At 37.9% G+C, this 24,012-nt stretch overlaps 6 protein-coding genes and 2 long non-coding RNA genes across 8 annotated transcripts in view; 5 read left to right on the top strand and 3 right to left on the bottom strand.

Moving 5' to 3' along the window:
- LOC103511419 (rho GTPase-activating protein 92B) overlaps nucleotides 1-656 on the bottom strand; it is an 11,250-nt gene extending 10,594 nt beyond the window's left edge. The window contains exons 1-2 of the mRNA XM_026825187.1: nucleotides 625-656; nucleotides 193-295 (exon numbers count right to left, since the gene is read on the bottom strand). Of these exons, the coding sequence (XP_026680988.1) occupies nucleotides 193-295; nucleotides 625-656 (135 nt within the window). The remainder of the gene's footprint in view (nucleotides 1-192; nucleotides 296-624) is intronic.
- A 4,386-nt stretch (nucleotides 657-5,042) lies between these two features.
- Nucleotides 5,043-6,031, bottom strand: LOC113468354. Its single transcript, XM_026825186.1, has 3 exons — nucleotides 6,015-6,031; nucleotides 5,321-5,431; nucleotides 5,043-5,281 (listed from the first exon to the last, which is right to left on the bottom strand). The coding sequence occupies exons 1-3, from the start codon at nucleotides 6,029-6,031 to the stop codon at nucleotides 5,080-5,082; spliced, it is 330 nt and encodes a 109-aa protein (XP_026680987.1). The 3' UTR covers nucleotides 5,043-5,079.
- LOC113468353 lies at nucleotides 5,976-10,085 on the top strand. Its single transcript, XM_026825185.1, has 3 exons — nucleotides 5,976-6,095; nucleotides 8,945-9,190; nucleotides 10,035-10,085. The coding sequence occupies exons 1-3, from the start codon at nucleotides 6,045-6,047 to the stop codon at nucleotides 10,083-10,085; spliced, it is 348 nt and encodes a 115-aa protein (XP_026680986.1). The 5' UTR covers nucleotides 5,976-6,044.
- A 392-nt stretch (nucleotides 10,086-10,477) lies between these two features.
- LOC113468347 lies at nucleotides 10,478-11,657 on the top strand. The gene is made up of 2 exons (XR_003392129.1): nucleotides 10,478-10,882; nucleotides 10,963-11,657. It is a non-coding gene; the product is annotated as an uncharacterized LOC113468347 (long non-coding RNA).
- Nucleotides 11,658-11,948: 291 nt separating this feature from the next.
- LOC103511417 lies at nucleotides 11,949-12,840 on the top strand. The gene is made up of 3 exons (XM_026825184.1): nucleotides 11,949-11,960; nucleotides 12,052-12,223; nucleotides 12,608-12,840. The coding sequence occupies exons 1-3, from the start codon at nucleotides 11,949-11,951 to the stop codon at nucleotides 12,838-12,840; spliced, it is 417 nt and encodes a 138-aa protein (XP_026680985.1).
- A 2,315-nt stretch (nucleotides 12,841-15,155) lies between these two features.
- On the top strand, nucleotides 15,156-18,681 carry LOC103511416 (phosphomannomutase 2). The gene is made up of 5 exons (XM_026825177.1): nucleotides 15,156-15,418; nucleotides 16,042-16,159; nucleotides 16,973-17,049; nucleotides 17,388-17,518; nucleotides 18,483-18,681. The coding sequence occupies exons 1-5, from the start codon at nucleotides 15,302-15,304 to the stop codon at nucleotides 18,679-18,681; spliced, it is 642 nt and encodes a 213-aa protein (XP_026680978.1). The 5' UTR covers nucleotides 15,156-15,301.
- Nucleotides 18,682-19,682: 1,001 nt separating this feature from the next.
- On the top strand, nucleotides 19,683-20,568 carry LOC113468346. The gene is made up of 2 exons (XR_003392128.1): nucleotides 19,683-19,894; nucleotides 20,071-20,568. It is a non-coding gene; the product is annotated as an uncharacterized LOC113468346 (long non-coding RNA).
- Nucleotides 20,569-22,111: 1,543 nt separating this feature from the next.
- Nucleotides 22,112-23,647, bottom strand: LOC103511415 (inactive rhomboid protein 1). The gene is made up of 3 exons (XM_017444981.2): nucleotides 23,476-23,647; nucleotides 23,061-23,170; nucleotides 22,112-22,924 (listed from the first exon to the last, which is right to left on the bottom strand). Exons 1-3 carry the CDS (start codon nucleotides 23,584-23,586, stop codon nucleotides 22,597-22,599), a joined length of 549 nt encoding a protein of 182 aa, XP_017300470.2. The 5' UTR covers nucleotides 23,587-23,647; the 3' UTR covers nucleotides 22,112-22,596.
- Nucleotides 23,648-24,012: the final 365 nt, after the last annotated feature.

Genomic DNA, 24,012 nt, shown 5'->3' with positions numbered 1-24,012 from the left:
TCCCGTAGTATGTCCCTCATCAGATGGGCGAGAAGAGACACAATACTTCCCATTTAGGTGCTGGGTCAACACGGAAACACCAGAAAGTAACCCATTCAAATATTCACAATCGAAAAACGAGTGTAAATTTTGTCGACGATGGGATTCGAACCCGGGACCTTCTGGATGACAAGCAAGCGTGCCTTAACTTACCCGACATTGTTCTACTTTGGTTTCAGCTTCCTCCAATTCTTCCTTGATGGAATCTGCCTTGCTGTTACCATTGGCGCTGGAATTCCTACACGCTGCTTGATATCTGAGGAAATCACAAGACAGAGAAACATTAGGTCAGCCACTCGCTATCAGGTAGACCTGACAGGTACACATGATCAGGTCCGCCTGTCAGGTCTACCTGTGTGTGTGTCTTATCGTCCCGAAAGCGAAGTGAAAAGGAAGACAGGATAGGAGAAAACCAGCCATCTGAGAACGAACTTCTGTTTGGGATAAAATCCGCCCTGAGCGGTGATCAAACCCTCCTGATAAGTGATTATAATAAAAGTAGCATAGATGTTTCCCACTGTTTCCCTTATCTTATCACTAGCCTCAAGGCCGGATCTCTATCTCTATCTTATCTACAATGCCTACATATTGCGAGCACGCTTCCGTAACGAGAACATTTCTGGATTTTCTGGATTGGGGCAACAACAAAGCTTCAAAATTAAGAAAACAACGTATGGCTCAAGAATAGACCAGCTTAGTCTGGCTGGGGGACTTTTTTTTATTTAAAAGATGAGTATTTCACCGCCGTTTTTATTTCGTAGCAAATGAAACAATTGCTACATTAGACTCGTGTGGTCTGTGTCATAGCATGTCCGTCCCGTAGTATGTCCCATATCAGATGGGCGAGAAGAGACACAATACTTCCCATTTAGGTGCTGGGTCAACACGGAAACACCAGAAAGTAACCCGTTCAAATATTCACAATCGAAAAACGAGTGTAAATTTTGTCGACGATGGGATTCGAACCCGGGACCTTCTGGACGACAAGCAAGCGCGTTACCACTGGGCTTAGTCTCTGCTTTAAATCTCAATTGCTTGTTGTCAATCTCTCTATTAAAGGACTGCTGGTAATACAAAAGTGTCCAACTCGTCAAGTGCCATAAACTGTATTACATTTTTGTCTGTTCAGTTCTCAAGTCCCAAATTAACTCTTTCTATGGTCAAAATATCAGTACTTAATTTATAAACTAAAAGAGTGCTTATGACGAGCTCTAGTTTTCCTCTGAATTTATGTCTTTGTCGTTCATACTGGCTGGGGGACTTTAAACGGGAGTATACCAGCCTAAATTTCCCTTGCTAAAGAAATAGCAAAGATTGAGTGCGGAGGCCATCCGCTCGTAAAATTTGTAACCAAAACCAAATGTCAGCCCAAAGCAATCACCCCAGTTGATTGAGAGGCTGACCAAAAACGCCGATCCCGTCTGTACATACACGGGAAAAGGGGACGAAGAAGAAGAAGACTTATACCTACTAAGAATCTTCAGGTGGGAAGTCGTAGTACATAAGTACTACGAAATAATAACTACAACAACTTGATTCGGGACCTAGGGAAACAAATAAATTTCAATAAACCTATCATGCTTTGACTCTTTGACATTTAATCTATAGATAACCTCAAAGGGAGTAATGCCCACGGCAATCGCATTAAAGGACTGCTGGTAATACAAAAGTGTCCAACTCGTCAAGTGACATAAACTGTATTACATTTTTGTCTGTTCAGTTCTCAAGTCCTAAATTAACTCTTTCTATGGTCAAAATATCAGTACTTCATTTATAAACTAAAAGAGTGCTTATGACGAGCTCTAGTTTTCCTCTGAATTTATGTCTTTATCGTTCACACTGGCTGGGGGACTTTAAACGGGAGTAAGACAAGTATACCAGCCTAAATTTCCCTTGCTAAAGAAATAGCAAAGATTGAGTGCGGAGGGCATCCACTCGCAAAATTTGTAACCAAAACCAAATGTCAGCCCAAAGCAATCACCCTAGCTGATTGAGAGGCTCGTCAGCCGAGCCCGTCTGTACACGGGAAAAGGCGACGAAGAAGAAGACTTACTTATACCTACTAAGAATCTTCAGGTGGGAAGTCGTAGTACATAAGTACTACAAAATAATAACTGCAACAACTTGATTCGGGACCTAGGGAAACAAATAAATTTTAATAAACCTATCAAGCTTTGACTCTTTGACATTTAATCTAGATAACCTCAAAGGGAGTAATGCCCACGGCATTCGTCGAGGTCCAAAGAGGTGAGATTGTAAACAAAGACTCAAACAGTACATTATGATTTTGCTGACAGCGCTAAGCAATCTGCTTTGTGCTAAATGAGAACTGTACAAATTACGAGAATTGGACAGTTGGCACTTCGTTCTTGAGAATCAAATGACGTCATCCTCCTAGCTACCCACCATCAGGTAGACCTGATCAGGTCCGCCTGTCAGGTCTACCTGACATCTGACGTGGCAGGCAGTAGAAAAGTTCCCAAACTAGTACGCCACCTACCTCAGTGGTGTTATGGTGTAGTGATCAAGACGCTCGCCTGGTAAACAGGAGGACGTGGGTTCAAGCCCAGCCGAGGCATGGAATTTTATGCTAATTTATTTGAGAATTTGACCACATAATAATAGAGCTCTCGGGGTTAGGTGGTAGAGAACACCTCCGGCGTTAAGCTCGCTAGGTTACCTTTCACTCAAGAGTCATCTCCATCATAATAAAATTTCTTTGAATGCCACAAAAAAAAATTAAAAGACTCTAATCCGCGGGCCAGACACCAGACATTGAACACTTAACACTTTAACCAGCTCTGAACTAGAACTCCACATCGTCTATTAGAGTCTATAACAGGAGTGAGTTATGTGATGCAGGAAATTGCAATGCCAGCAATGCCTTGTTTCTAATAGACTAGGAATTGATATTTCAACTCCTTATGACTAAAACCTCTCGTATGTAACCTAGACCTAACAGAGTAAACAAGACCTTGTAACACTCTGCCTCTATTAGACCTCAGTGGTGTATGCGGTGATGATATCATAATGAATTTGCTGTACGATACGTAGTCATTACACATACCAATCTTTATTTTTAAAACGAACATGTTAGTTATGCCTAGCGGCCTAGCGTAGCTTGAGGGCATCATTCCATTATACGTCATACTTGAAAATTGAGATTTAAGTAAGGAATTAATGCGAAATTTTCATATTTCTAAAACCTAGGGTCGCGATCGTATCATAAATCATAAGAAGTGATTTATGATTTATTTCTTCTCGCCCATCTGATGAGAGGCATACTACGGGATGGGCATGCTACGACACAGACCACATGCGTCTAATGTAGCAGTTGTTTCATTGCTAAGAAATAAAAACGGCGATGAAACACTCATCTTTTTTTTTTTTTTTCTACCGCGTTGCACTAATGTAGAGCTACAACCTAGGGGATGTCGTTTTATGCAGTCTGCTTGGTATGGATTACCATTTAATTAAAAGATTATAAAGGTAGAAATGATGAAATGGTCATAGCCTTCATGCTTGAGCGGTTGTGCTATCTTTAAGCAATAATGAAAATAATGGGAGCTATGCGATTTTATAATCGTTAGCCTAGTCAACTCAAAAATAAATCAACACGTACGTGTTTGAACAACACCATCCTTGTATTTTAATATTTTGCGTAGTTCGTAGGATTTTTTTTCCCAGAAGGAGCTGACTAAGCAAAACGATAATAAAATCATACTCAGTTATTCTCATTATTGCTTGAAGATAAGCCAATGCTAAGTGTAGGTATGACATTTATATTTCTACCTTTTATTATCTTTTTTATTAAATGTTAAATTCATACCAAGCAGACTGCATAAACCTAGTGTGCTCACATAATATGCATAGTGGTAAAACAGTAGCAGAAAGATTACAGGTTTTTATTGAAAGGAGAAATTATAGACAAGGAATTGCATGTCGTGATTCAATGACCACAGAAATTTATAATTCTATAACATTCCCTGCTACAATGCAGAGAAATCTCAAGCTATCTATCATCAGATTGGTTTAAAGTGGAGCTGAATAAATCCATTATAATAACAGGCCTCTGCAGAATGCTTCTGGATATCTATTACATCATTTGACACAATTTTAGGTCAACCTAAAAAAGGTGTTTCATCACTTTTTTGGTTTTTTAAACAGCTGCTATATTGGAACTTTTTGGGTCTGTGTCATAGCATGTCCATCCCAAGTTCCCTATCACACCTATTTGTTATCATTCCCTAAAATCTACCCTACTTACCAACTCTCTAACTCTGGACTCTTCTCCCTCCCTAAACATTAGATTGACTTTTTTGTAGCTGCATGTGGTGTGTATTAGTTATGGGCTAAGTGACAGTGAGTGAGAAAATCTGTAGGTACCTACATCTGGTACATAAGCTTAAAAAAGTGCTATTAGTTGCCTATCTAGAGTCTAGAATACTTTATAATTAATATAAAGCTTCATAGGGAAATACTTTTCCATCTTCATCTTTATTACTACCTACTTTGGTAGGTATCTTTTATCATAATTGTGTATTTTGCTCAATAGATAATTACTTAAGTATAGTCAAGGTCTTATATTCTATACTCAGTATTTAACAAATATGGTAAAACTAGGACCTACTTTGGTAGGTATCTTTTATCATAATTGTGTATTTTGCTCAATAGATAATTACTTAAGTATAGTCAAGGTCTTATATTCTATAGGTACTCAGTATTTAACAAATATGGTAAAACTAGGTACTTATATTGGCATTGCTTACTTATCTAATGTACTTAAGTAAGTATACTTAACAGAATTGTTAGGATACTTAAATAAACTTTTCAACTCTATGTTAGCACAAGGGCTGAATGCTGACCCTGATTTAAAATCAGTCACCTCCTTAAAATCTTGCTTCTTTAAAATCTCGTTTCCTTAAACATTTTTATTTTGTTTCATTAAAAACTCTCGCCTCCTTGAAATCTTGTTTCCTTAAAATCTTCGTTTCCTTAAACACTTTCTGTTTCCTTAAAATCCTGTATTCTTAAAATCCCTCACCTCAACAGATCATCATCGAGTTCCTTGTTGACGTTTGCATTGAGCATGTCGTTCAGCGTAACGCCAAGCTGATACTCGGGACTTTTCCTGAGCGACACGAGAGTGGTGGACAGTTTCTTGGCCGTCGTGGAACATGTTTGTTTGATGAACTCGATCCGCTGTTCAACCTCCAACAAATCGTCCGTCAAAAGTTCCGACCTGAAATTTTTGTATTTATCAAATTTATTTATGTATAACCTGAGCGACACGAGAGTGGTGGACAGTTTCTTGGCCGTCGTGGAACATGTTTGTTTGATGAACTCGATCCGCTGTTCAACCTCCAACAGATCGTCCGTCAAAAGTTCCGACCTGAAATTTTTGTATTTGTCAAATTTATTTATGTATAATACTCGATCCGCTGTTCAACCTCCAACAGATCGTCCGTCAAAAGTTCCGACCTGAAATTTTTGTATTTGTCAAATTTATTTATGTATAACTTTTTTTTAATAGGTTTGATAGAGGGAACTTTAATAATTGCCAAGGTCTTATCGTCCCGAAATCTAAGAGAGAAGGAAGACAGGATAGGAGAAAGCCAGCCGTTCGAGAACAAACATTTCAAGGCAGACGCGCTACCAATCAAGCTAACTAGGCTGGCTGTATAACATTTGGTAAATAAAACATTTCTTCAAGGGAAATAGATGTAGGGATCGTATCTTGTGTACTGAACACTAATCGGAAACGACGGTTCAGGTAGTAAATTTCCTTAAGGTAGAAACACACTACTATCACGTCAAGTGAGCTCACGTCACGTGATAGTAGTGGAGCTGTCCTGATCAAGATTACTACAATATTAAGCTCACGTGTTGTGTGTTTGTACCTTTAGTTTTGAGTCACCGAGAAAGCCACAAAGATAAAGACCTGGACACCAGTGACCCTCCTACAATTAACAAACATCTGAGTGAGAAGCATGTGATTGTAGACGATGATGATATCAAGTGTGGCGTGTGTGAGAAGGACTACGCAGAACGACGAGGTAAGTTATAGCCGGAGGGTTTGCGGGTTCGAGTCTCCAGGGTTTTTTTTTATCAATTCAGAAAAGTTCAATGTGTGTGAGAAGGACTACGCTGAACGACGAGCTAAGTTTTGCCCGGGGGTTTGTTTGTTCGAGTCTCGAGGGATTTTTTTTTTTTTTTTCTTTGTAAGGGTGTGTCAAAAAAAATGTTCTTTATATTTGCGAGATCTGTTGATCGAGTTCAAAGTTCATACAGGGATTTTTCAATCTCATTTTGGCAGGATTTATTTATTTATTTTAGATATGATAGGCCTTTTGGCAAGGTCTATTTACAGAGTTTTTATAAATATAAGACATAAGTATACTAAGAGGATAAACGTGATATTCTATTCTATTCTCTCTAAAGCTTATTCATAATGATAACCTTCATACATTCATCCTTTACTCTATTTCCTTTTTTTTTCCAAGTTAATCAAGGTCTTTTCTTTTGAATTGTTAATGCTCAATGATACAGGGTGCGCCAGCGTTACCGGACGATTTTGTTTTGTTCACTACTTTGTTATAACTTGTCGTATCTTGTTAAAGTAAACATTTCTGGATTCAGAATCATAAGCAATTTAGTCACTATGGAGTCGTGGACCCCACAACATCGTGCTTTCGCCGTAGAGGCTTTCTTTAAAAATAGTGAATTTGTGATTATTGTAAATGCGAATTTTCGTGTAACAGCCCACGGAAGAGTTCCCTCACGCAATACAATCCTCAGATGGGTTAAAAACTTTCGAGAGACAGGTTCTGCGTGCAAAAAAAAAAAAAAAAAAAAAAAAAAAAAAAAAAAAAATTAAAAAAAACCAAATGCACCGGTCGCTATGCGCATTTATATGTCATAGCTACTCATTTTCCTCACGAGGCTTTCGCTAAATATATTCATATACGCTTACAGAAATTAAATACGACTAAAGTAAACTTCTTGTATTCACAGGAGCCACTTTTTTTGGTAGAGTGAGCAATTCAATGGATTTTATGAAAAGGTAGGTATAGGTAGTAGGTACTTGACTTTTTGTCTTTTTTTTTCTATTTAAATCGGGTAGATGTACTTCACGGCGAAATTTTTTCCCCCTAAAATCCACCAAGGTTTTCAAAATAAAAGCTGTAGGAACGGGAACGAGCCTTTTCAAATTTTGTAAAATGAAAAAAATGAGCAAGCGCTGAGAGAACAAAAAGCACCAGAAAATAAGGCAGTTCATTTTTTCGCTGGGCAGTTCAAAATTTCACTTTTCTCTGTGGTGTTGGCGGTGCACAGAGAAATTTTGCAAATGGATGGAGTTGTCAGGAAAAATCAACAAAAAATGGAAATTCCAAGGGAAATCTGATAAATTTGGAAATCAACCAGAAAACTTCTGCTTTCTTATCAGTGATAAGGTTTTTATCACTCTTATCAGCTTGAAGAATATTCTGATTTATCAAGGGGCAAGAGGTAAGAAAAATTATTTTGCTCTCATTGAATATAGGTACTTAAAACTACTTTCAAAGATTTTGGAATTTTTGTACCAAGCCAAAACTGTAGCCTCTTTATCAATGGAACTGTAATTTCTGATAGGAAAGGGACCAAGCTAGGTCATTTTCGATTATTTTCAACCTCTTTTCAAGTATTTCACAACGAACCAATTTCTGTATGAAACAGTGTACTTGTGTTTGAAAAAAAAAAAATTACGAATTTATCATGAAAATTAAGCGTGCACCATTATTTTAAAAATCGTCAGGTAACGCTGGCGCACCCTGTACATGTATTAATCTATTGTGTTTGATTTAAATGAGTTTGTAAAACTGTCTGTTTAGGTCATTAGGTGGGAGGGTACCATCTGAGGCTTGTTCCTACTACCATAGTCCTGTCAATGATTGTTTATTAGCTATGGAGCTAGGTTATAGCTCTAGCTAATTTTAATTTTGTGTTTGATTTAAATGAGTTTGTAAAACTGTCTGTTTAGGTCATTAGGTGGGAGGGTACCATCTGAGGCTTGTTCCTACTACCATACTCCTGTCAATGATTGTTTATTAGCTATGGAGCTAGGTTATAGCTCTAGCTAATTTTAATTGAGGAAAAATGACTATCAATTAAAATGTAACAAATGTTTCACAAAAGTTAGGTGTATGGATTATAATTAATCAATAAGTTCAACATTTGTGTCAAGATAAATAACCTTCACAGCCTCAGTCTTCAGTTACATTTTTTTTTTTTTTTACATAAAAAGCTACTCAAACACACAGGCAATGGTACAAATTGTACCATTGCCTCTCAATGTTCCTTTCTTGTTCATTAATTTTTGCAGGAAATTATTGTACACATGAAGCTTGAAAACAGGATTACTTGTGGGCATAAGTTCTGAAATGCTCAGTGGTGTAGTGGTCAAGGCGCTCGTCTGGTAAACAGGAGGGCGTGGGTTCAATCCCAGCCGAGGTATGAAATTTTATCCTCAGTATAATTTGACCACAGTAATAGTAGTAGTCTACTGCTGGAGCAAAGGACTTTTCAGTCCTATACGAGCAGTATAAATAAGAACTATCGTTACTATAACTTCCCTCTTTTCAAGAAAATATAGGGAATTAGCTCAAACACTAGGTGCTAGGTGGCATGGTAGCGCCTGTACCAATGAGAAACTAATTGACTATATTTAGGTCATTTCTCTTCTTGCATGCCAATATTTTTCGCTAAATATATTCATATGCGCTAACAGAAATTAAATTCACAGGAGAGGGCATTGGAACGACATCAAATATACGAGACTTTGTAGACTGCTGGGGGAAATTTCAGTTCTATTCGCGCAGGATAAACAAGGTACCTATATTCTATTCTATTCTATTCTATTTCCCAGGCGTTGTTCGTCATCTTCTCAACGCTCATCTCTGCTACAAGCCTCACCGGTGTGATAAATGCTCCAAGTCCTTCTCCCGTAAAGACCACCTGGCGAGACACAAGCGATCTCATTTGCCGCCCGTATTCGAGTGCAAATTCTGCGATGAAGACTTTACCAAGCAGGAACGTTTGGATAAACACCTGTACAAAGTTCACAGCGATATATTCAAAAGTAAGTCTTTTTTTATATCTATTAAACTCTTTGGCTTTACAGTTCCCCCTATCAAAATAAAAAGTATCATGCAAAAGAAAACGCAGGTAGGTTTATGCATGCCTCGCATGGGTAGGTACCACCTTCGAGTGAAGTTCTGCGATGAGGACTTTACCAAACAGGAACGACTGGATAAACACCTGTACAAAGTTCACAGCGACATATTCAAAAGTAAGTCATAATTCATAATAATAGCTATTTTTTTTACTTTCTATTACAATAAGTATTTTAAAGAGGTTTGTTTGATGGATGGAACTGTAACAACGGAAATCTTATCGTTCCGAAAATCGACAAAAGAATTAAATTATATAAAATAGGATAGAAGAAAGTGAGCAGTTCCGAGAACGAACCTTATCTATTTGGGATAAAGTCCACCGCGAACTACCTGGCACATAACTAGGCTGGCTCCATAATATCTTCTTTTTGTATTTAGGTAGGTACTTATGTCCTCTTCTTTTTTAGTATTTATTAAAAAAGTTGGGTAACTTTTAAGGATATACACGTAAAACAAAAAAGCTAAATGTCATCACTTCCCTTTACGACTTCTGCATTGGTAAGTGATAAATAAGAAGTAAAGTACTTCCTGGTGAAGTACTTTGCGGTCCCAAGGAATTTACTTACTTACTTTCCGTGTCCAGACAATCAAAATGCCAATCAAATGATATTTTTTACCAATGGGATCCCATTCTTGTTGCTTCCTCTTTTGCTAAAAACATATCTTCGGTGTTGCATGTTATTGGTAAGTTGGGTCAGGTTAGCAAATAATCCAGGGAATTTAAAAAAGTGATAAGTAAATGAAAACTCAGAACTTACTTCGTTTGTTCAATTTTCCCCTCAGGTGGTCAGTTTTCTTGTCGGTGGTTCTGCTTACAGTCAAGTACAAGTGTAGCTACTGTACTAAGGCGTACACGAGGGAGGAACATTTGAATCGTCATGTCAAAGACGATCACCTTATAAGATGAGGAATTTCTCAACAGGACTACTACGCGTTCCCAATGCAAAACAGGTAGTGAGTTTCGTATTTAAAATGTCCTCACATCCGTCAGTGAGGCCATCCTCACAGGAGCAGTCCTACTGTACAATTTTTGGCCCCTATTTTTTTTTCTCTCCCTGAAGGCGCCTTAACACTACGCACGGTAGAACGTCGGCGCTTTTGTCACCTATTTTACTTTCTATTAAGGCAGGTTCACACGATATGGCAAAGCGACGTATGTATAGTCTGGGAATTTTCTCTACCGTGTGCAGGTCTTGGTACATTAACATTACCCAATTTCTCAACAGGACTACTACGCGTTCCCAATGCAAAACAGGTAGTGAGTTTCGTATTTAAAATGTCCTCACATCCGTCAGTGAGGCCTTCCTCACAGGAGCAGTCCTACTGTACAATTTTTGGCCCCTATTTTTTTTCTCTCCCTGCAGGCGCCTTAACACTACGCACGGTAGAACGTTGGCGCTTTTGTCTCCTATTTTACTTTCTATTAAGGCAGGTTCACACGAAATGGCAAAGCGACGTATGTATAGTCTGGGAATTTTCTCTACCGTGTGCAGGTCTTGGTACATTAACATTACCCATACACGGCGTATTTGACGCCATATTTGTATGATACACCTATGGTGTCAAATTTTTGCTTTGTACTATAGAAAACTATCAGATTACCGTACGTTTTGCCACTAATACGTATGTAGGTATTATTATTATTTTTTCTTTCTTTTGTGGGCATTCTTGTGTAACTTTTCTAATCAAAGTTTTGGGGGCTGGATTATAGGTATTATTATTATTTTTTCTTTCTTTTGTGGGCATTCTTGTGTAACTTTTCTAATCAAAGTTTTGGGGGCTGGATTATTTTTTTTTTTGTTTTGTTATTATTTTAAAATCCTCTGTGTACATAATATAGTTTTTATGTAGATTCTTACCATCACAATGTGACTTTATGTGCAATGTTGTTTTTGTTTTTATAAACTGAGGTATAAAATGGAAATTGATTTATGGAATTTTATTTACTTGAATATTAATATCAGCTTGGTTGTCAGGTTGATCGTATTAGGTACCTAATACTTTGATCTACTTTTACATCCAAAGTATTTTTCTTTTCTTTGGACCTATTGAGCTAAGTTTTTTTTTTCCAATGAAGATTCAATTTATTTTTATTTTTTATCTATCTTTGGAATTTTAGGCAAGTTATACATTTTATTATTTTTTCAATGACCTTTTGTAAAGTGTAATAAAAAAAGTTCAAAGCATTTTTGTTATTTTTGTTTGTTGCAAGGTATTATGGGATAATTTTGAATGGTTTGTTTGATAATGGTATTAAATATTAGGTATTAGTTCAAAGCCAGCCATTCCGAGAACGAGTCTTATTTGGTGAGGATAAAGTTTACCCCGGGTAATAATCGAACCTGCGCCGACGAGACTGACAAATATTCCTTTAAACAAAAATGCTTTAATTTATTTCTGTGAAAATTGTACTGATTTTATTAGTTTTAGATTTTTTTCCCACATCATACACATTATTTTATTTTAAATTTTAAGTTTACTATTATTTTGTGAATTTTTTAAGACTTGGTAGATTTTTATTTATTTGCAAAATCTGTATATTATTTATAAAATAAAATTTCAAAACAGAAATAAATATTTTACCTATTGGACTTTTCAGTCCTATACGAGCAGTATAAATAAGAACTATCGTTACTATAACTTCCCTCTTTTCAAGAAAATATAGGGAATTAGCTCAAACACTAGGTGCTAGGTGGCATGGTAGCGCCTGTACCAATGAGAAACTAATTGACTATATTTAGGTCATTTCTCTTCTTGCATGCCAATATTTTTCGCTAAATATATTCATATGCGCTAACAGAAATTAAATTCACAGGAGAGGGCATTGGAACGACTGAGAGAGCGGGAGAAACTCAGAAAGGAGAGAGCGGAAAGAGAGGCAGCCAAGGAGAAATTACTCAAGGAAGAGCTCCAGAAGAGAATAGAGGAACAGTTGAAGAAGCAGAAGGAAATCGATGAACATTACTATGATGGTAAGTTTTTTTTTTTAATTATTATTATTATTTATTTATTTATTTATTTTTTTTTTACGACTGTATTCCACTTAGCCAGCCTAGTTAGCATAGTCGGTAGTGCGTCTGCCTTGTAAGCGCTTGGCCGCGGATTCGATTCCTGCCCGGGGCGGATTTTTTCGTGAAGGGATAATGTTCGTTCTCGGAATGGCTGGCTTTCTTGTAAAAAAAAATAATAAAAAAAATAGGTACAGTAAATAAAAGAAAGAAATTCGCCGTTTTCCTATTTGGGGATAATTCCCCGCAGAAGTTTTTTTTTTTTTTTTTAATAGTAAAAATAGATTGACTTTTTTTTATATGCCAGTTAAAACGTGAAATTAAAACCTTCGTTCGCTGTTTTTCCAGGTAACTTCATCGAGCCTGCCACGGAGTCTCTGAAGGAAACCAACAACATGCTGGATGACTACAGCATTAATTATACCAACTACTACGGTGGTAACTACCATGAGCCGCCGAAGAAAACCCTCGGTCAGTTAGACATGGAGAGAAATCTCCTGACGGGGTTTGAAGTGTTTCAGGGCATTCACTTCTTGTCGGGCAAAACACAGAGTTTAGATCTTGTAGGTAAGTCTGATTAAAGTACCTACCTCTACCTCTCCTTATTATCGTAAAAGAAAAACACTCGGGGGATTTTACCCATCTACACGACGCGAGGGAGCGGAAGCGAGGTAAATGCGCGAGTAGACTCGCTTCGTCTAAACCTACCTTTGATCTCATGAATCATGTGCGTTGGTCCCCACAAAAGTCTTCATAGTCGTAGTCATGCAACCAGGTATAGGTTGGTACTCATCTTAGCCAAGGTTGCTGCACAAGTGCACAGTGATTAACGTTAAAATGACGGACTCTGAAGGTTATTCGTTATTCCAAGAGGCGATTCTAAAATAATGTTTTATTTCGAAGTGGACTGTTCCCAGCTTCCCAGACAGAAAAAAAGAAATCGACAAATCTACGATTTAAAAGATTTTTTTTTTTTTTAATCCGGATTCCGGAGGGACTTTGTGGAACACGCCCCTGGGCAGTTCAAATCAAAAGTGCCAACCTGACGGAAAAAATTCCTCACGCGCGAGGTAGCACTGCTCTTTTTATCAACATTTCAATATGGCGGCAAAATTCAAATTTGAATTTGGCTACCTGTAAAATTTTTACCTGTCAAAATTCCGGAACTTTTCAAGACGTTTTTATTAGTTTTCTGCGGTATTTTTTTTACTATTAAATAGTGAATTCAAGCTAAGAAACTTCAGAAATATCCAAGTTTTGTGCCTGGTTGAATCACGAGGTTATGATTAAAGTGTTTATTCCAAATCAAACACTTCCACACTCTTGTCTATCACTGAACAAATAAAGTTGTAAACGTAGGCATTAAAACACCACGTAGGATGGCTTAGGGTATGATGAGGGTAGAAAAAAATTCGGCTCCTTTTGTCCCGATATGTGAAAAACCACATTTACCTCAGGGGGAACAAAGGAAGCCTAAAAAATATACAACACAAAGAGCTTCGTTCATTGCACTAAACCAAATAAAAACATTTCAACACAATTTCATTTTTCGACTACTATTGTGGCATGGGCTTTCGTTTGTATTCCCGATTCATCTATCGAATCAAATTTCTTTACTATAGGATCATTTGCCTATTTTTGGTAACTTTTATGTGTGTGGCAGAACATAATTTCATTTTTCGACTACTATTGTGGCATGGGCTTTCGTTTGTATTCCCGATTCATCTATCGAATCAAATTTCTTTACTATACGATCATTTGCCTATTTTTGGTAACTTTTATGTGTGTGGCACACGTTAAAATGAATCCTTTTCACTTATGCCCAAGACGTGTCCCAAACTGAGTATCACAGTATTAATTTACAGATTTAATGGACAGGTAAAAACCTTCCCCCAATGGTGACTGATTCCTATACGAAGAAACATCTTGGTAGGACTAAGCCCAAAAAAATACCCTGCCAGAAAATTAATTTTGAAGGTAGATAAACCAAGGGGCAGCGAAAAATTGGGATTAAAAAATCACATTACCACAAATACTAAGCTCTACTGCGGACAAATTCTTTAACTTTGGATTTCCCCAGAAGAGAGATATTGGACATCTCCTATGGAATCAACTGGCCAACAATGTCGCGCTTTCAGCAAAAAAAAATAATAATAAATACATGTTTATGTACGGGTATGTATAACTTAAACAAAACAACAACACATCTGATGCTTACACGAAAGTTTTGTTACACTAGGATAAAAAAAAGTCATTGATACTTATTTACGCGAAAAATTAATAAAATCCTAAAAACCACGGTGGCTTCGGAAGGGGGAAAAAAGGACAGCAAAGAAGAAGAAGGGAAATGAAAAACCTAGAGGTCTGTATAAAAAAAGTTAATCGTACTTGAAAAACCACACATCATATGTACAGCGAATTCGATAGGTCAACGCGAATTTTTCTTGTGAAATCAAAACTGAAGGTACATATCTCCCACTAACGAGATTTTTGGGGTTGGAAATCAATTGTGCTGCAGCATCATGACGTGTAGAGCAAATACAATATGCCTGTTTGATGTGGACGGAACATTGACCCAACCGAGACAGGTATAAGATGAATAGAAAGAAAGGATGACTGTTTCCATGTACCTTTACTTACCTACCTTGGGCCTTGTTACTTTTCTTATCCTACAGGAAGGGAAGTATTTAATTTCTGATCTGATCAGGGCTTTATTCTTCAATGCAACCTTACAACTTTGCACCCCACATTGTAAAAAATTTTGATATTACATCGGTTAAGTAAAATGGTTATTGTTGGTACAATGATTCAAAGGTTTCTCTTCCATCTTCCATGAGAGATTGCAAAAAATATGGGGGAAAGACACAGCACAAGATCAACCTCAAAAATTTTGTGCCTGGTTGAATCACGAGGTTATGATTAAAGTGTTTATTCCAAATCAAACACTTCCACACTCTTGTCTATCACTGAACAGATAAAGTTGTAAACGTAGGCAATAAAACACCACGTAGGATGGCTTAGTTTTGACTATCGGAAAATTAAATGAATAGATTGAAACTCAGGTCAGTAGTGTTTCAATTGTGCTGCAGCATCATGACGTGTAGAGCAAATACAATATGCCTGTTTGATGTGGACGGAACATTGACCCAACCGAGACAGGTAAGATGAATAGAAAGAAAGGATGACTGTTTCCATGTACCTTTACTTACCTACTTTGGGTCTTGTTACTTTTCTTATCCTACAGGAAGGGAAGTATTTAATTTCTGATCTGATCAGGGCTTTATTCCTCAATGCAACCTTACAACTTTGCACCCCACATTGTATAAAATTTTGATATTACATCGGTTAAGTAAAATGGTTGTTGTTGGTACAAAAGAGCCAGTGTTATTGTCTGTGGCTTGACAGGGCTGGTTTTGTCTCAGTTTTACGTCCTCCAGCGAGACGCACCCCACATTGTATAAAATTTTGATATTACATCGGTTAAGTAAAATGGTTATTGTTGGTACAATGATTCAAAGGTTTCTCTTCCATGAGAGATTGCAAAAAATATGGGGGAAAGACACAGCACAAGATCTTGTTCTCCAAAATGGTTGTTGTTGGTACAATGATTCAAAGGTTTCTCTTCCATCTTCCATGAGAGATTGCAAAAAATACGGGGGAAAGACACAGCACAAGATCAACCTCAAGATCTTGTTCTCCTATAATTCCTGTGATTTCATTTTTTATTTTATAGATAAGAACTTATTCATACTAATCAGTAATTTTGTTTGATTTATTTTCAGAAAGCACAGAATGAAACCCTGGATTTCCTGTTGAAAAAATTGAAACCTCTATCTCACCTTGCCATTGTCAGTGGATCTGACATGAATAAAGTAGCTGAACAATTGGGAGGAGAGAAGGGTAAGACCAAGACAAACTCTCTTGTAATATTTGAAGCTATACATACTTGTGAGGAAATTTCCACCTTTTTTTTGGGCAGGCGTAAATTGTTTTGAAATGTACTTACATAATATTTTTTAAAACTCACCTATTTATGGAATAATAAAGTGTAAAGTACAAAGGCAACATCTTTTCATGGTTAGTTGATTAGTCAAATAACCCCATGGACTTTTTAAAGCTTTTTAGGAGGTAACTGGGAGAAAGAGGAGGAGGAAGGGAAACTCATCTATTACCAAAATGTGATTTTTCCCCCTCTTTTTTTTTCAGTTTTGGAGCAGTTTGATTTTGTCTTCCCAGAAAATGGTCTTGTGGCATACAAAAATGGAAAACTCTTTGAAAAGAAAGTAAGTAGATATTTGTATATGTAGTTAATTTTTTTGATAAATATATTTCTGATTTCACACATGGCCGTGATGCTTAGCGTGTAATTAAATAAATAAATAAAATATTTCTGATTTACAAAAGAAAGAAAGAAAAAAAAAAACTCTCCCCCATCTTGTTTACTTTCCATGTCCACAAATTTTTTTTTTTTTTTTTTTTTTTTTTTTTTTTTTCTTGTTTTGAAATGTACTTACATAATATTTTTTAAAACTCACCTATTTATGGAATAACAAAGTGTAAAGTACAAAGGCAACATCTCTTCATGGTTAGTTGATTAGTCAAATAACCCCATGGACTTTTTAAAGCTTTTTAGGAGGTACCTGGGAGAAAGAGGAGGAGGAAGGGAAACTCATCTATTACCAAAATGTGATTTTTCCCCCTCTTTATTTTCAGTTTTGGAGCAGTTTGATTTTGTCTTCCCAGAAAATGGTCTTGTGGCATACAAAAATGGAAAACTCTTTGAAAAGAAAGTAAGTAGATATTTGTATATGTAGTTGATTTTTTTGATAAATATATTTCTGATTTCACACATGGCCATGATGCTTAGCGTGTAATTAAATAAATAAATAAAATATTTCTGATTTACAAAAAAAAAAAAAAGAAAGAAAAAAAAAACTCTCCCCCATCTTGTTTACTTTCCATGTCCACAAAATTTGTACTAAGGTGTCATAGGGGTGGAATCTTGAAAGTTCAGGGTTCCGCAAAGATGTTCATCTTTTGAAAAGGGTTCCGCGGGCCAAACTAATTAAGAAACACTGATCTATTTCATTGTTCAGGAAGGTGTCTAATATTTTTGTTCTTTTTCCAGAGTATTATTGATCATATGGGAGAGGACAAGATTCAAACGTTCATCAACTACTGTCTCCAGCACCTGTCCACAGTCACATTGCCATTCAAACGAGGCAACTTCATTGAATTCAGAACAGGGCTCATCAATGTGAGTCCAGTGATCTATTTCATTGTTCAGGAAGGTGTCTAATATTTTTGTTCTTTTTCCAGAGTATTATTGATCATATGGGAGAGGACAAGATTCAAACATTCATCAACTACTGTCTCCAGCACCTGTCCACAGTCACATTGCCATTCAAACGAGGCAACTTCATCGAATTCAGAACAGGGCTCATCAATGTGAGTCCAGTTTTTTTTAAATATAAATTTATATTGTTGTATCACTTTTTGTGACATTACAACTTAGAACACTATTGTAAAATTGTTCTTTCTGCTTCTAATCTATTATGGGACTGGTTGCTCCTCTCCCAAGAGAGTATGCAATTAACACTGCGACCTCTCCTATAGCATAGGTAAGGATAGCCCATTTTTGTGTAGCCTACTAAAGTGGAGCAAACCCAAGGGTGGTTTTCACCAACCTTTTTAGCTCCCAACAGCCCATTAGCTTAACGGGCTGTTAGGAGCTAAATTGCATGCTGAAAAGCTAGTAGAATACAACTGTCCAGATGGTCACCCACGCAGATATCAACCACGTGTAACGTTGCTTAACTTCAGAAGTGGAGCAAACCCAAGGGTGGTTTTCACCAACCTTTTTAGCTTCCAACAGCCTGTTAGCTTAACGGGCTGTTAGGAGGTAAATTGCATGCTGAAAAGCTAGTAGAATGCAATTGTCCATATGGTCACCCATGCAGATACCAACCACGTGTAACGTTGCTTAACTTCAATGATCCATTGGGAACTGTGTATTCAACATACTATCGCCGCTGGCTAAAACAATATCTTGTGTTAACCCTTCTTCACCTTTTCCCGTGTACAAACGGGGTCGGCGTTTTTCGTCAGCCTCTCAATCAGCCCCAACTAGAATAATTGCTCTGGGCTGACATTTGGTTTTAGCTACAAATTTTACGAGTGGATGCCCTTCGCACTCAGCCTTTGCTATTTCTTTAGCAAGGGGGAGTCCAGTGGGCAGATCTTGTACCCAAGCAGAGCGGGATGCATTTGAGAAATATGATAAGGAGCATAAAGTGAGACAGGCTCTCATTGATAAACTGAACAGAGATCTGCCTGATATTGGACTCACCTATAGCATAGGTAAGGATAGCCCATTTTTGTGTAGCCTACTACCTCCTACTTTGTGTAGCCAACCTTTTTAGCTCCCAACAGCCCATTAGAAAGTGGAGCAAACCCAAGGGTGGTTTTCACCAACCTTTTTAGCTTCCAACAGCCTGTTAGCTTAACGGGCTGTTAGGAGGTAAATTGCCTGCTGAAAAGCTAGTAGAATGCAACTGTCCAGATGGTCACCCATGCAGATATCAACCACGTGTATTCAACATACTATCGCCGCTGGCTAAAACAATATCTTGTGTTAACCCTTCTTCGCCTTTTCCCGTGTACAAACGGGGTCGGCGTTTTTTGTCAGCCTCTCAATCAGCCCCAACTAGAGTAATTGCTCTGGGCTGACATTTAGTTTTAGCTACAAATTTTACGAGTGGATGCCCTTCGCACTCAGCCTTTGCTATTTCTTTAGCAAGGGGAATTCAGGCTGGTATACTCCCTGTTATAGTTCCCCAGCCAGACTAAGCTGGTCTACTCCCTGTTTAACGTCCCCCAGCCAGACTTATGTTAACCCTTAAATTAAAAACCAAGGCCGACATTATCAACTCTCCCTATTATGTTCTATTCTATTATGGGATTTATGGGACTGGTTGCTCCTCTCCTAAGAGAGTATGCAATTAGCACTGCGTTATTTATTTATTATGGGACTGGTTGCTCCTCTCCCAAGAGAGTATGCAATTAACACTGCGACCTCTGTAGATCTATTGTGACCAGTATTTTTTCCCCTGCCCAAGCTGCTATACCCTGGCCTTGATGGAACCCAGAAGTACCCTCACTGGTATATTTCAACCTCTCCAGTTTCTCTAAAATTCACCTGCAGCACCTCTAAAGAGTCCGCAACTCAGGTTTATTCTAGAGAAAAGCTGTGAGTCCATATACTATCCCATTAAGAGGATACCAAAAGGTGTCATCAAGGCCAGAGAGCTAGCTCAGGGCCCCTAAATCGTAGGGGTCTGATAAGGGATATTCAGGTAAATAATTATGTCGTTGTACCCTACTTCCTGAGACGGACTTGACCATAGTCCCATTCAGACTCTCTCTCTTTCTCTCTCTCTACCTCTTCAATATTTGTGTCACGATTAACATGTATTTCTCTGTAAAACATTGATTTTCGTATAAAATTATTCTACCTATCTACTTAAAAAATAAATCGATATTTTATTCGAAAAATTTCTTTCCTCTCTAAGTTCAAGATTGTTCCAGTGATTACAGTTTGTTCGACTATTTTGTTGTTTTATAATATGTAAATAGGTATGAGTATTACCACAACCTACTGTACCTAGTGAGCATTAAAATTTAAAGTACATAATATTTGATCATTACGTTAGTACAACAGTATGAAAGTTTCCACAACTCTGTATTTTTTAAGCCAAATTTAGCCATAATAAATAACCTTTCTCTCTCTCTCTCCTATAATATGTAAATAGGTATGAGTATTACCACAACCTACTGTACCTAGTGAGCATTAAAATTTAAAGTACATAATATTTGATCATTACATAATACAACACTATGAACGTTTCCACAACTCTGTATTTTTTAAGCCAAATTTAGCCAATAATAAATACCCTTTCTCTCTCTCTATCTCTCCCTCTTTTTCTCCCTCTCACTCCAATCAGAAGACCGTCAAATAGAACGTACTAGGGTAGTAAGAGTAAGTACAATATTATGTATAGTAAATAGTTCATATAGCCTAGGGGGTAAACCATTAAGTATATATAAATAAATATGTATAGAGAAAAATACACAATGTACAAACGGACCTTAAAAATGTTATGTTCAATCTTAAAAACTAGGTATGATGAGGGTAGAAAAAAATTCGGCTCCTTTTGTCCCGATATGTGAAAAGCCACATTTACCTCAGGGGGAACAAAGGAAGCCTAGAATATATACAACACAAAGAGCTTCGTTCATTGCACTAAACCGGTATGATGAGGGTAGAAAAAAATTCGGCTCCTTTTGTCCCGATATGTGAAAAACCACATTTACCTCAGGGGGAACAAAGGAAGCCTAGAATATATACAATACAAAGAGCTTCGTTCATTGCACTAAACAAAATAAAAACATTTCAACATAATTTCATTTTTCGACTACTATTGTGGCATGGGCTTTCGTTTGTATTCCCGATTCATCTATCGAATCAAATTTCTTTACTATACGATCATTTGCCTATTTTTGGTAACTTTTATGTGTGTGGCAGACGTTAAAATGAATCCTTTTCACTTATGCCCAAGACGTGTCCCAAACTGAGTATCACAGTATTAATTTACAGATTTAATGGACAGGTAAAAACCTTCCCCCAATGGTGACTGATTCCTATACGAAGAAACATCTTGGTAGGACTAAGCCCAAAAAAATACCCTGCCAGAAAATTAATTCTGAAGGTAGATAAACCAAGGGGCAGCAAAAAATTGGGACTAAAAAAGCACAAAAAAGCTCTACTGCGGACAAATTCTTTAACTTTGGATTTCCCCAGAAGTGAGATATTGGATATCTCAGTCCTTTGGAATCAGTGGGCCAACAGTGTCGCGCTTTCAAAAAAAATAATAATAATAAATAAAAAAATAATAAAAAAAAAAACAATAAATAAATACATGGTTATGAACGAGTATGTATAACTTAAACAAAATAACAACACATCTGATGCTTACACGAAAGTTTTTTTTTTACACTAGGGGGGAAAAAAGTCATTGATACTTATTTTTATTTACGCGAAAAAATAATAAAATCCTAAAAACCACGGTGGCTTCGGAAGGGGGAAAAAAGGACAGCAAAGAAGAAGAAGGGAAATGAAAAACCTAGAGGTCTGTATAAAAAAAGTTAATCGTACTTGAAAAACCACACATCCTATGTACAGCGAATTCGATAGGTCAACGCGAATTTTTCTTGTGAAATCAAAACTGAAGGTATCTCCAACTAACGAGATGTACTTGAAAAACCACACATCCTATGTACAGCGAATTCGATAGGTCAACGCGAATTTTTCTTGTGAAATCAAAACTGAAGGTATCTCCCACTAACGAGATTTTTGGGGTTGGAAATTTTGGGGTTTAGATGTATTTTCCTTTTGAAAACTGAAACGATTTCCTCTCTTCAATATGTCGCGTCATCTTAGATTTCAAATTGTTTCATAGGTATTAGTTAAATATCCTGGCTTTTTGCCCCTACACCTAAGTCACAGAGTGGGCTTTCTGTGTACGGAGTTAAGCTGGTTCCTAACTAAGCTCGAAGATTTGGATGATCTTCAGTAGTTTTTTTCGTTAGGTGTTTTATATGGATGTCTTGCAGAGGATTGGATAACCCTACAGTAAGTCTCCACTTTATTTATTATTATTTTTTAAGCACTTATTTTAAGACGGGACTAACATTTTAGGTCTTTGCCCCGCACCACTTTATTTTCCACAAGGAAAATCGTCAATATGTCGCGTCATCTTAGATTTCAAATTGTTTCATAGGTATTAGTTAAATATCCGGACTTTTTGGGCTTTTTGCCCCTACACCTAAGTCACAGAGTGGGCTTTCTGTGTACGGAGTTAAGCTGGTTCCTAACTGAGCTCGAAGATTTGGATGACCTTCAGTAGCTTTTTCGTTAGGTTTTCCATGGATGTCTTACAGGATTGGATAACCCTACAGTAAGTCTCAATTGCACCACTTTTTATTATTATTATTTTAACTAAATAAGATGAGTGTTCCACCGCCGTTTTTATTTCGTAGCAATGAAACAACTGCTACATTAGACGCATGTGGTCTGTGTCGTAGCATGTCCATCCCGTAGTATGCCTCTCATCAGATGGGCGAGAAGAAAGATCCGCATTTTCCACGAGAAAAATCCGCGTCTACGCGAAAAACAAAAAGGAAATCCTAACCACACCGGCGGCTTGGGACAGGGGGAACACGAAATCTGGGTCTGTATAAAACGTCCTATATACAACGGTAGGGCGCTCCTCCGAATGTCATACTATGTGATCAATATTAATGTTCAAGTTAATATTCTGATCCGCGCAGAACTCGTTCGTAAACGGAATGCAATTGAAGTAGCTGCACAGCTCGCAATCGTATATAGGGATCAAGTAGAACAGTAGTAGGAGGACGACTAGGAAGATGATTACAAACATCAGGCATACCCAGATGAGAAAGATCTTCTTCTGGCGATCGTAAGGCCCGAAGGAAACGAACGGGAGAAGGGCGTACGATAGGAGGAAGCCGAAAAGAAAGCCGAATAGGTGCGCAAAGTTGTCCACCCAGGGGAGAAGGCCGAAGAGAAGGAGGATGAAGGTGATGGTGAGGAGTTTCATGAGGGCTTGCTCGGGGTGCTTGAGGAGGGGCCAACAGTTGAGCACCTCCACGATGAGGCAGGCTAGGAGACCGAAATGGGCGCCGGCCGGGCCCACCTGAAAAAAGAGAATTTTTTTTGATGGTGAGGAGTTTCATGAGGGCTTGCTCGGGGTGCTTGAGGAGGGGCCAACAGTTGAGCACCTCCACGATGAGGCAGGCTAGGAGGCCGAAATGGGCGCCGGCCGGGCCCACCTGAAAAAAGGGATTTTTTTTCTCATGGAATAGGTTTGACAGAGGGGACTGTAACTGCTATGGTCTTATCGTCCCGAAATCGAAGAGAGAAGGAAGACAGGATAGGAGAAAGCCAGCCGTTCCGAGAACGAACATTATCCCAGCAGGATAAAATCCGCCCCGGGCGGGAATCGAACCCGCGGCCTAGCGCTTACAAGGCAGACGCACTACCAACTAAGCTAACTAGGCTGGCAGTGATGGTCTTAATAGGCTAAAATGGACTTGAACAAAAGGTACACTAGTACACAAATTATACGAGTACTTACGTCAGCTCTGTATGGAACAAATATTGCACTGGCTAGATTGCCTCCTATCCCGGAGCCGAAATAAATGATGGCGATACGAAACGATCCAGTCAGCTTCTCCAGATCTCTCATCAGAATGAACTGAACTATCACTGAGATGACAAGATGAATCACTCTGTAATAATAGGGACAATGATAGTGATTAGTTTATTTTCTAGGCTAGGGTATTCATTTGCCACGGAGGTGCAGTGGTCAAGACGATCGCATTGTAATCAGGAGGGCGTAGGTTTAATGCCGGGGGAGGAAATCAGGTGGTTCCCAAAACTTTTTTTATATATATACTTGGTTCCCAGATTTGCGAGAGTCAGTGGCCAGTTGGTTCACGGGTTTGTGAGAATCTAAGTACCACTTGGTTCCTGCACTGAAATTGGTGCCTGATTTATTTACCTCTCGCTATTCTGATCTCATCTCCAATACCTCTATGGGAATTGGCTGAGATCCCGGGCGGGGTTTGGAATTTTGTCATCAACATTGTAGGAATCCCTTTACCCCAGCAGT

The sequence above is a fragment of the Diaphorina citri genome, unplaced genomic scaffold (genome assembly GCF_000475195.1).
Source record: "Diaphorina citri unplaced genomic scaffold, Diaci psyllid genome assembly version 1.1 scaffold713, whole genome shotgun sequence".
Classification (NCBI taxonomy): Eukaryota; Metazoa; Arthropoda; class Insecta; order Hemiptera; family Psyllidae; genus Diaphorina; species Diaphorina citri.
This window is presented reverse-complemented; position numbering and strand designations above follow the sequence as displayed.

Excerpts from the sequence above, each read along its gene's own strand:
- LOC103511417 (XM_026825184.1), top strand. Across the intron at positions 12,224-12,607 it reads CGATGAACATTACTATGATG|GTAACTTCATCGAGCCTGCC; the intron begins GTAAGTTTTTTT and ends CTGTTTTTCCAG.
- LOC103511416 (XM_026825177.1), top strand. The coding sequence starts at position 15,302 with ATGAATAGATTGAAACTCAGGTCAGTAGTGTTTCAATTGTGCTGCAGC. Across the intron at positions 15,419-16,041 it reads CATTGACCCAACCGAGACAG|AAAGCACAGAATGAAACCCT; the intron begins GTAAGATGAATA and ends ATTTATTTTCAG. Across the intron at positions 16,160-16,972 it reads ACAATTGGGAGGAGAGAAGG|TTTTGGAGCAGTTTGATTTT; the intron begins GTAAGACCAAGA and ends CTTTATTTTCAG.
- LOC103511415 (XM_017444981.2), bottom strand. The coding sequence starts at position 23,586 with ATGAGAGATCTGGAGAAGCTGACTGGATCGTTTCGTATCGCCATCATT. Across the intron at positions 23,171-23,475 it reads TTGTTCCATACAGAGCTGAC|GTGGGCCCGGCCGGCGCCCA; the intron begins GTAAGTACTCGT and ends CCCTTTTTTCAG. Across the intron at positions 22,925-23,060 it reads GCCCTCATGAAACTCCTCAC|CATCACCTTCATCCTCCTTC; the intron begins CATCAAAAAAAA and ends GAAACTCCTCAC.
- LOC113468354 (XM_026825186.1), bottom strand. Across the intron at positions 5,282-5,320 it reads ACCACTCTCGTGTCGCTCAG|GTCGGAACTTTTGACGGACG; the intron begins GTTATACATAAA and ends CAAAAATTTCAG.
- LOC113468353 (XM_026825185.1), top strand. The coding sequence starts at position 6,045 with ATGATGATATCAAGTGTGGCGTGTGTGAGAAGGACTACGCAGAACGAC. Across the intron at positions 6,096-8,944 it reads GGACTACGCAGAACGACGAG|GCGTTGTTCGTCATCTTCTC; the intron begins GTAAGTTATAGC and ends TCTATTTCCCAG. Across the intron at positions 9,191-10,034 it reads TATATCTATTAAACTCTTTG|GTGGTCAGTTTTCTTGTCGG; the intron begins GCTTTACAGTTC and ends TTTTCCCCTCAG.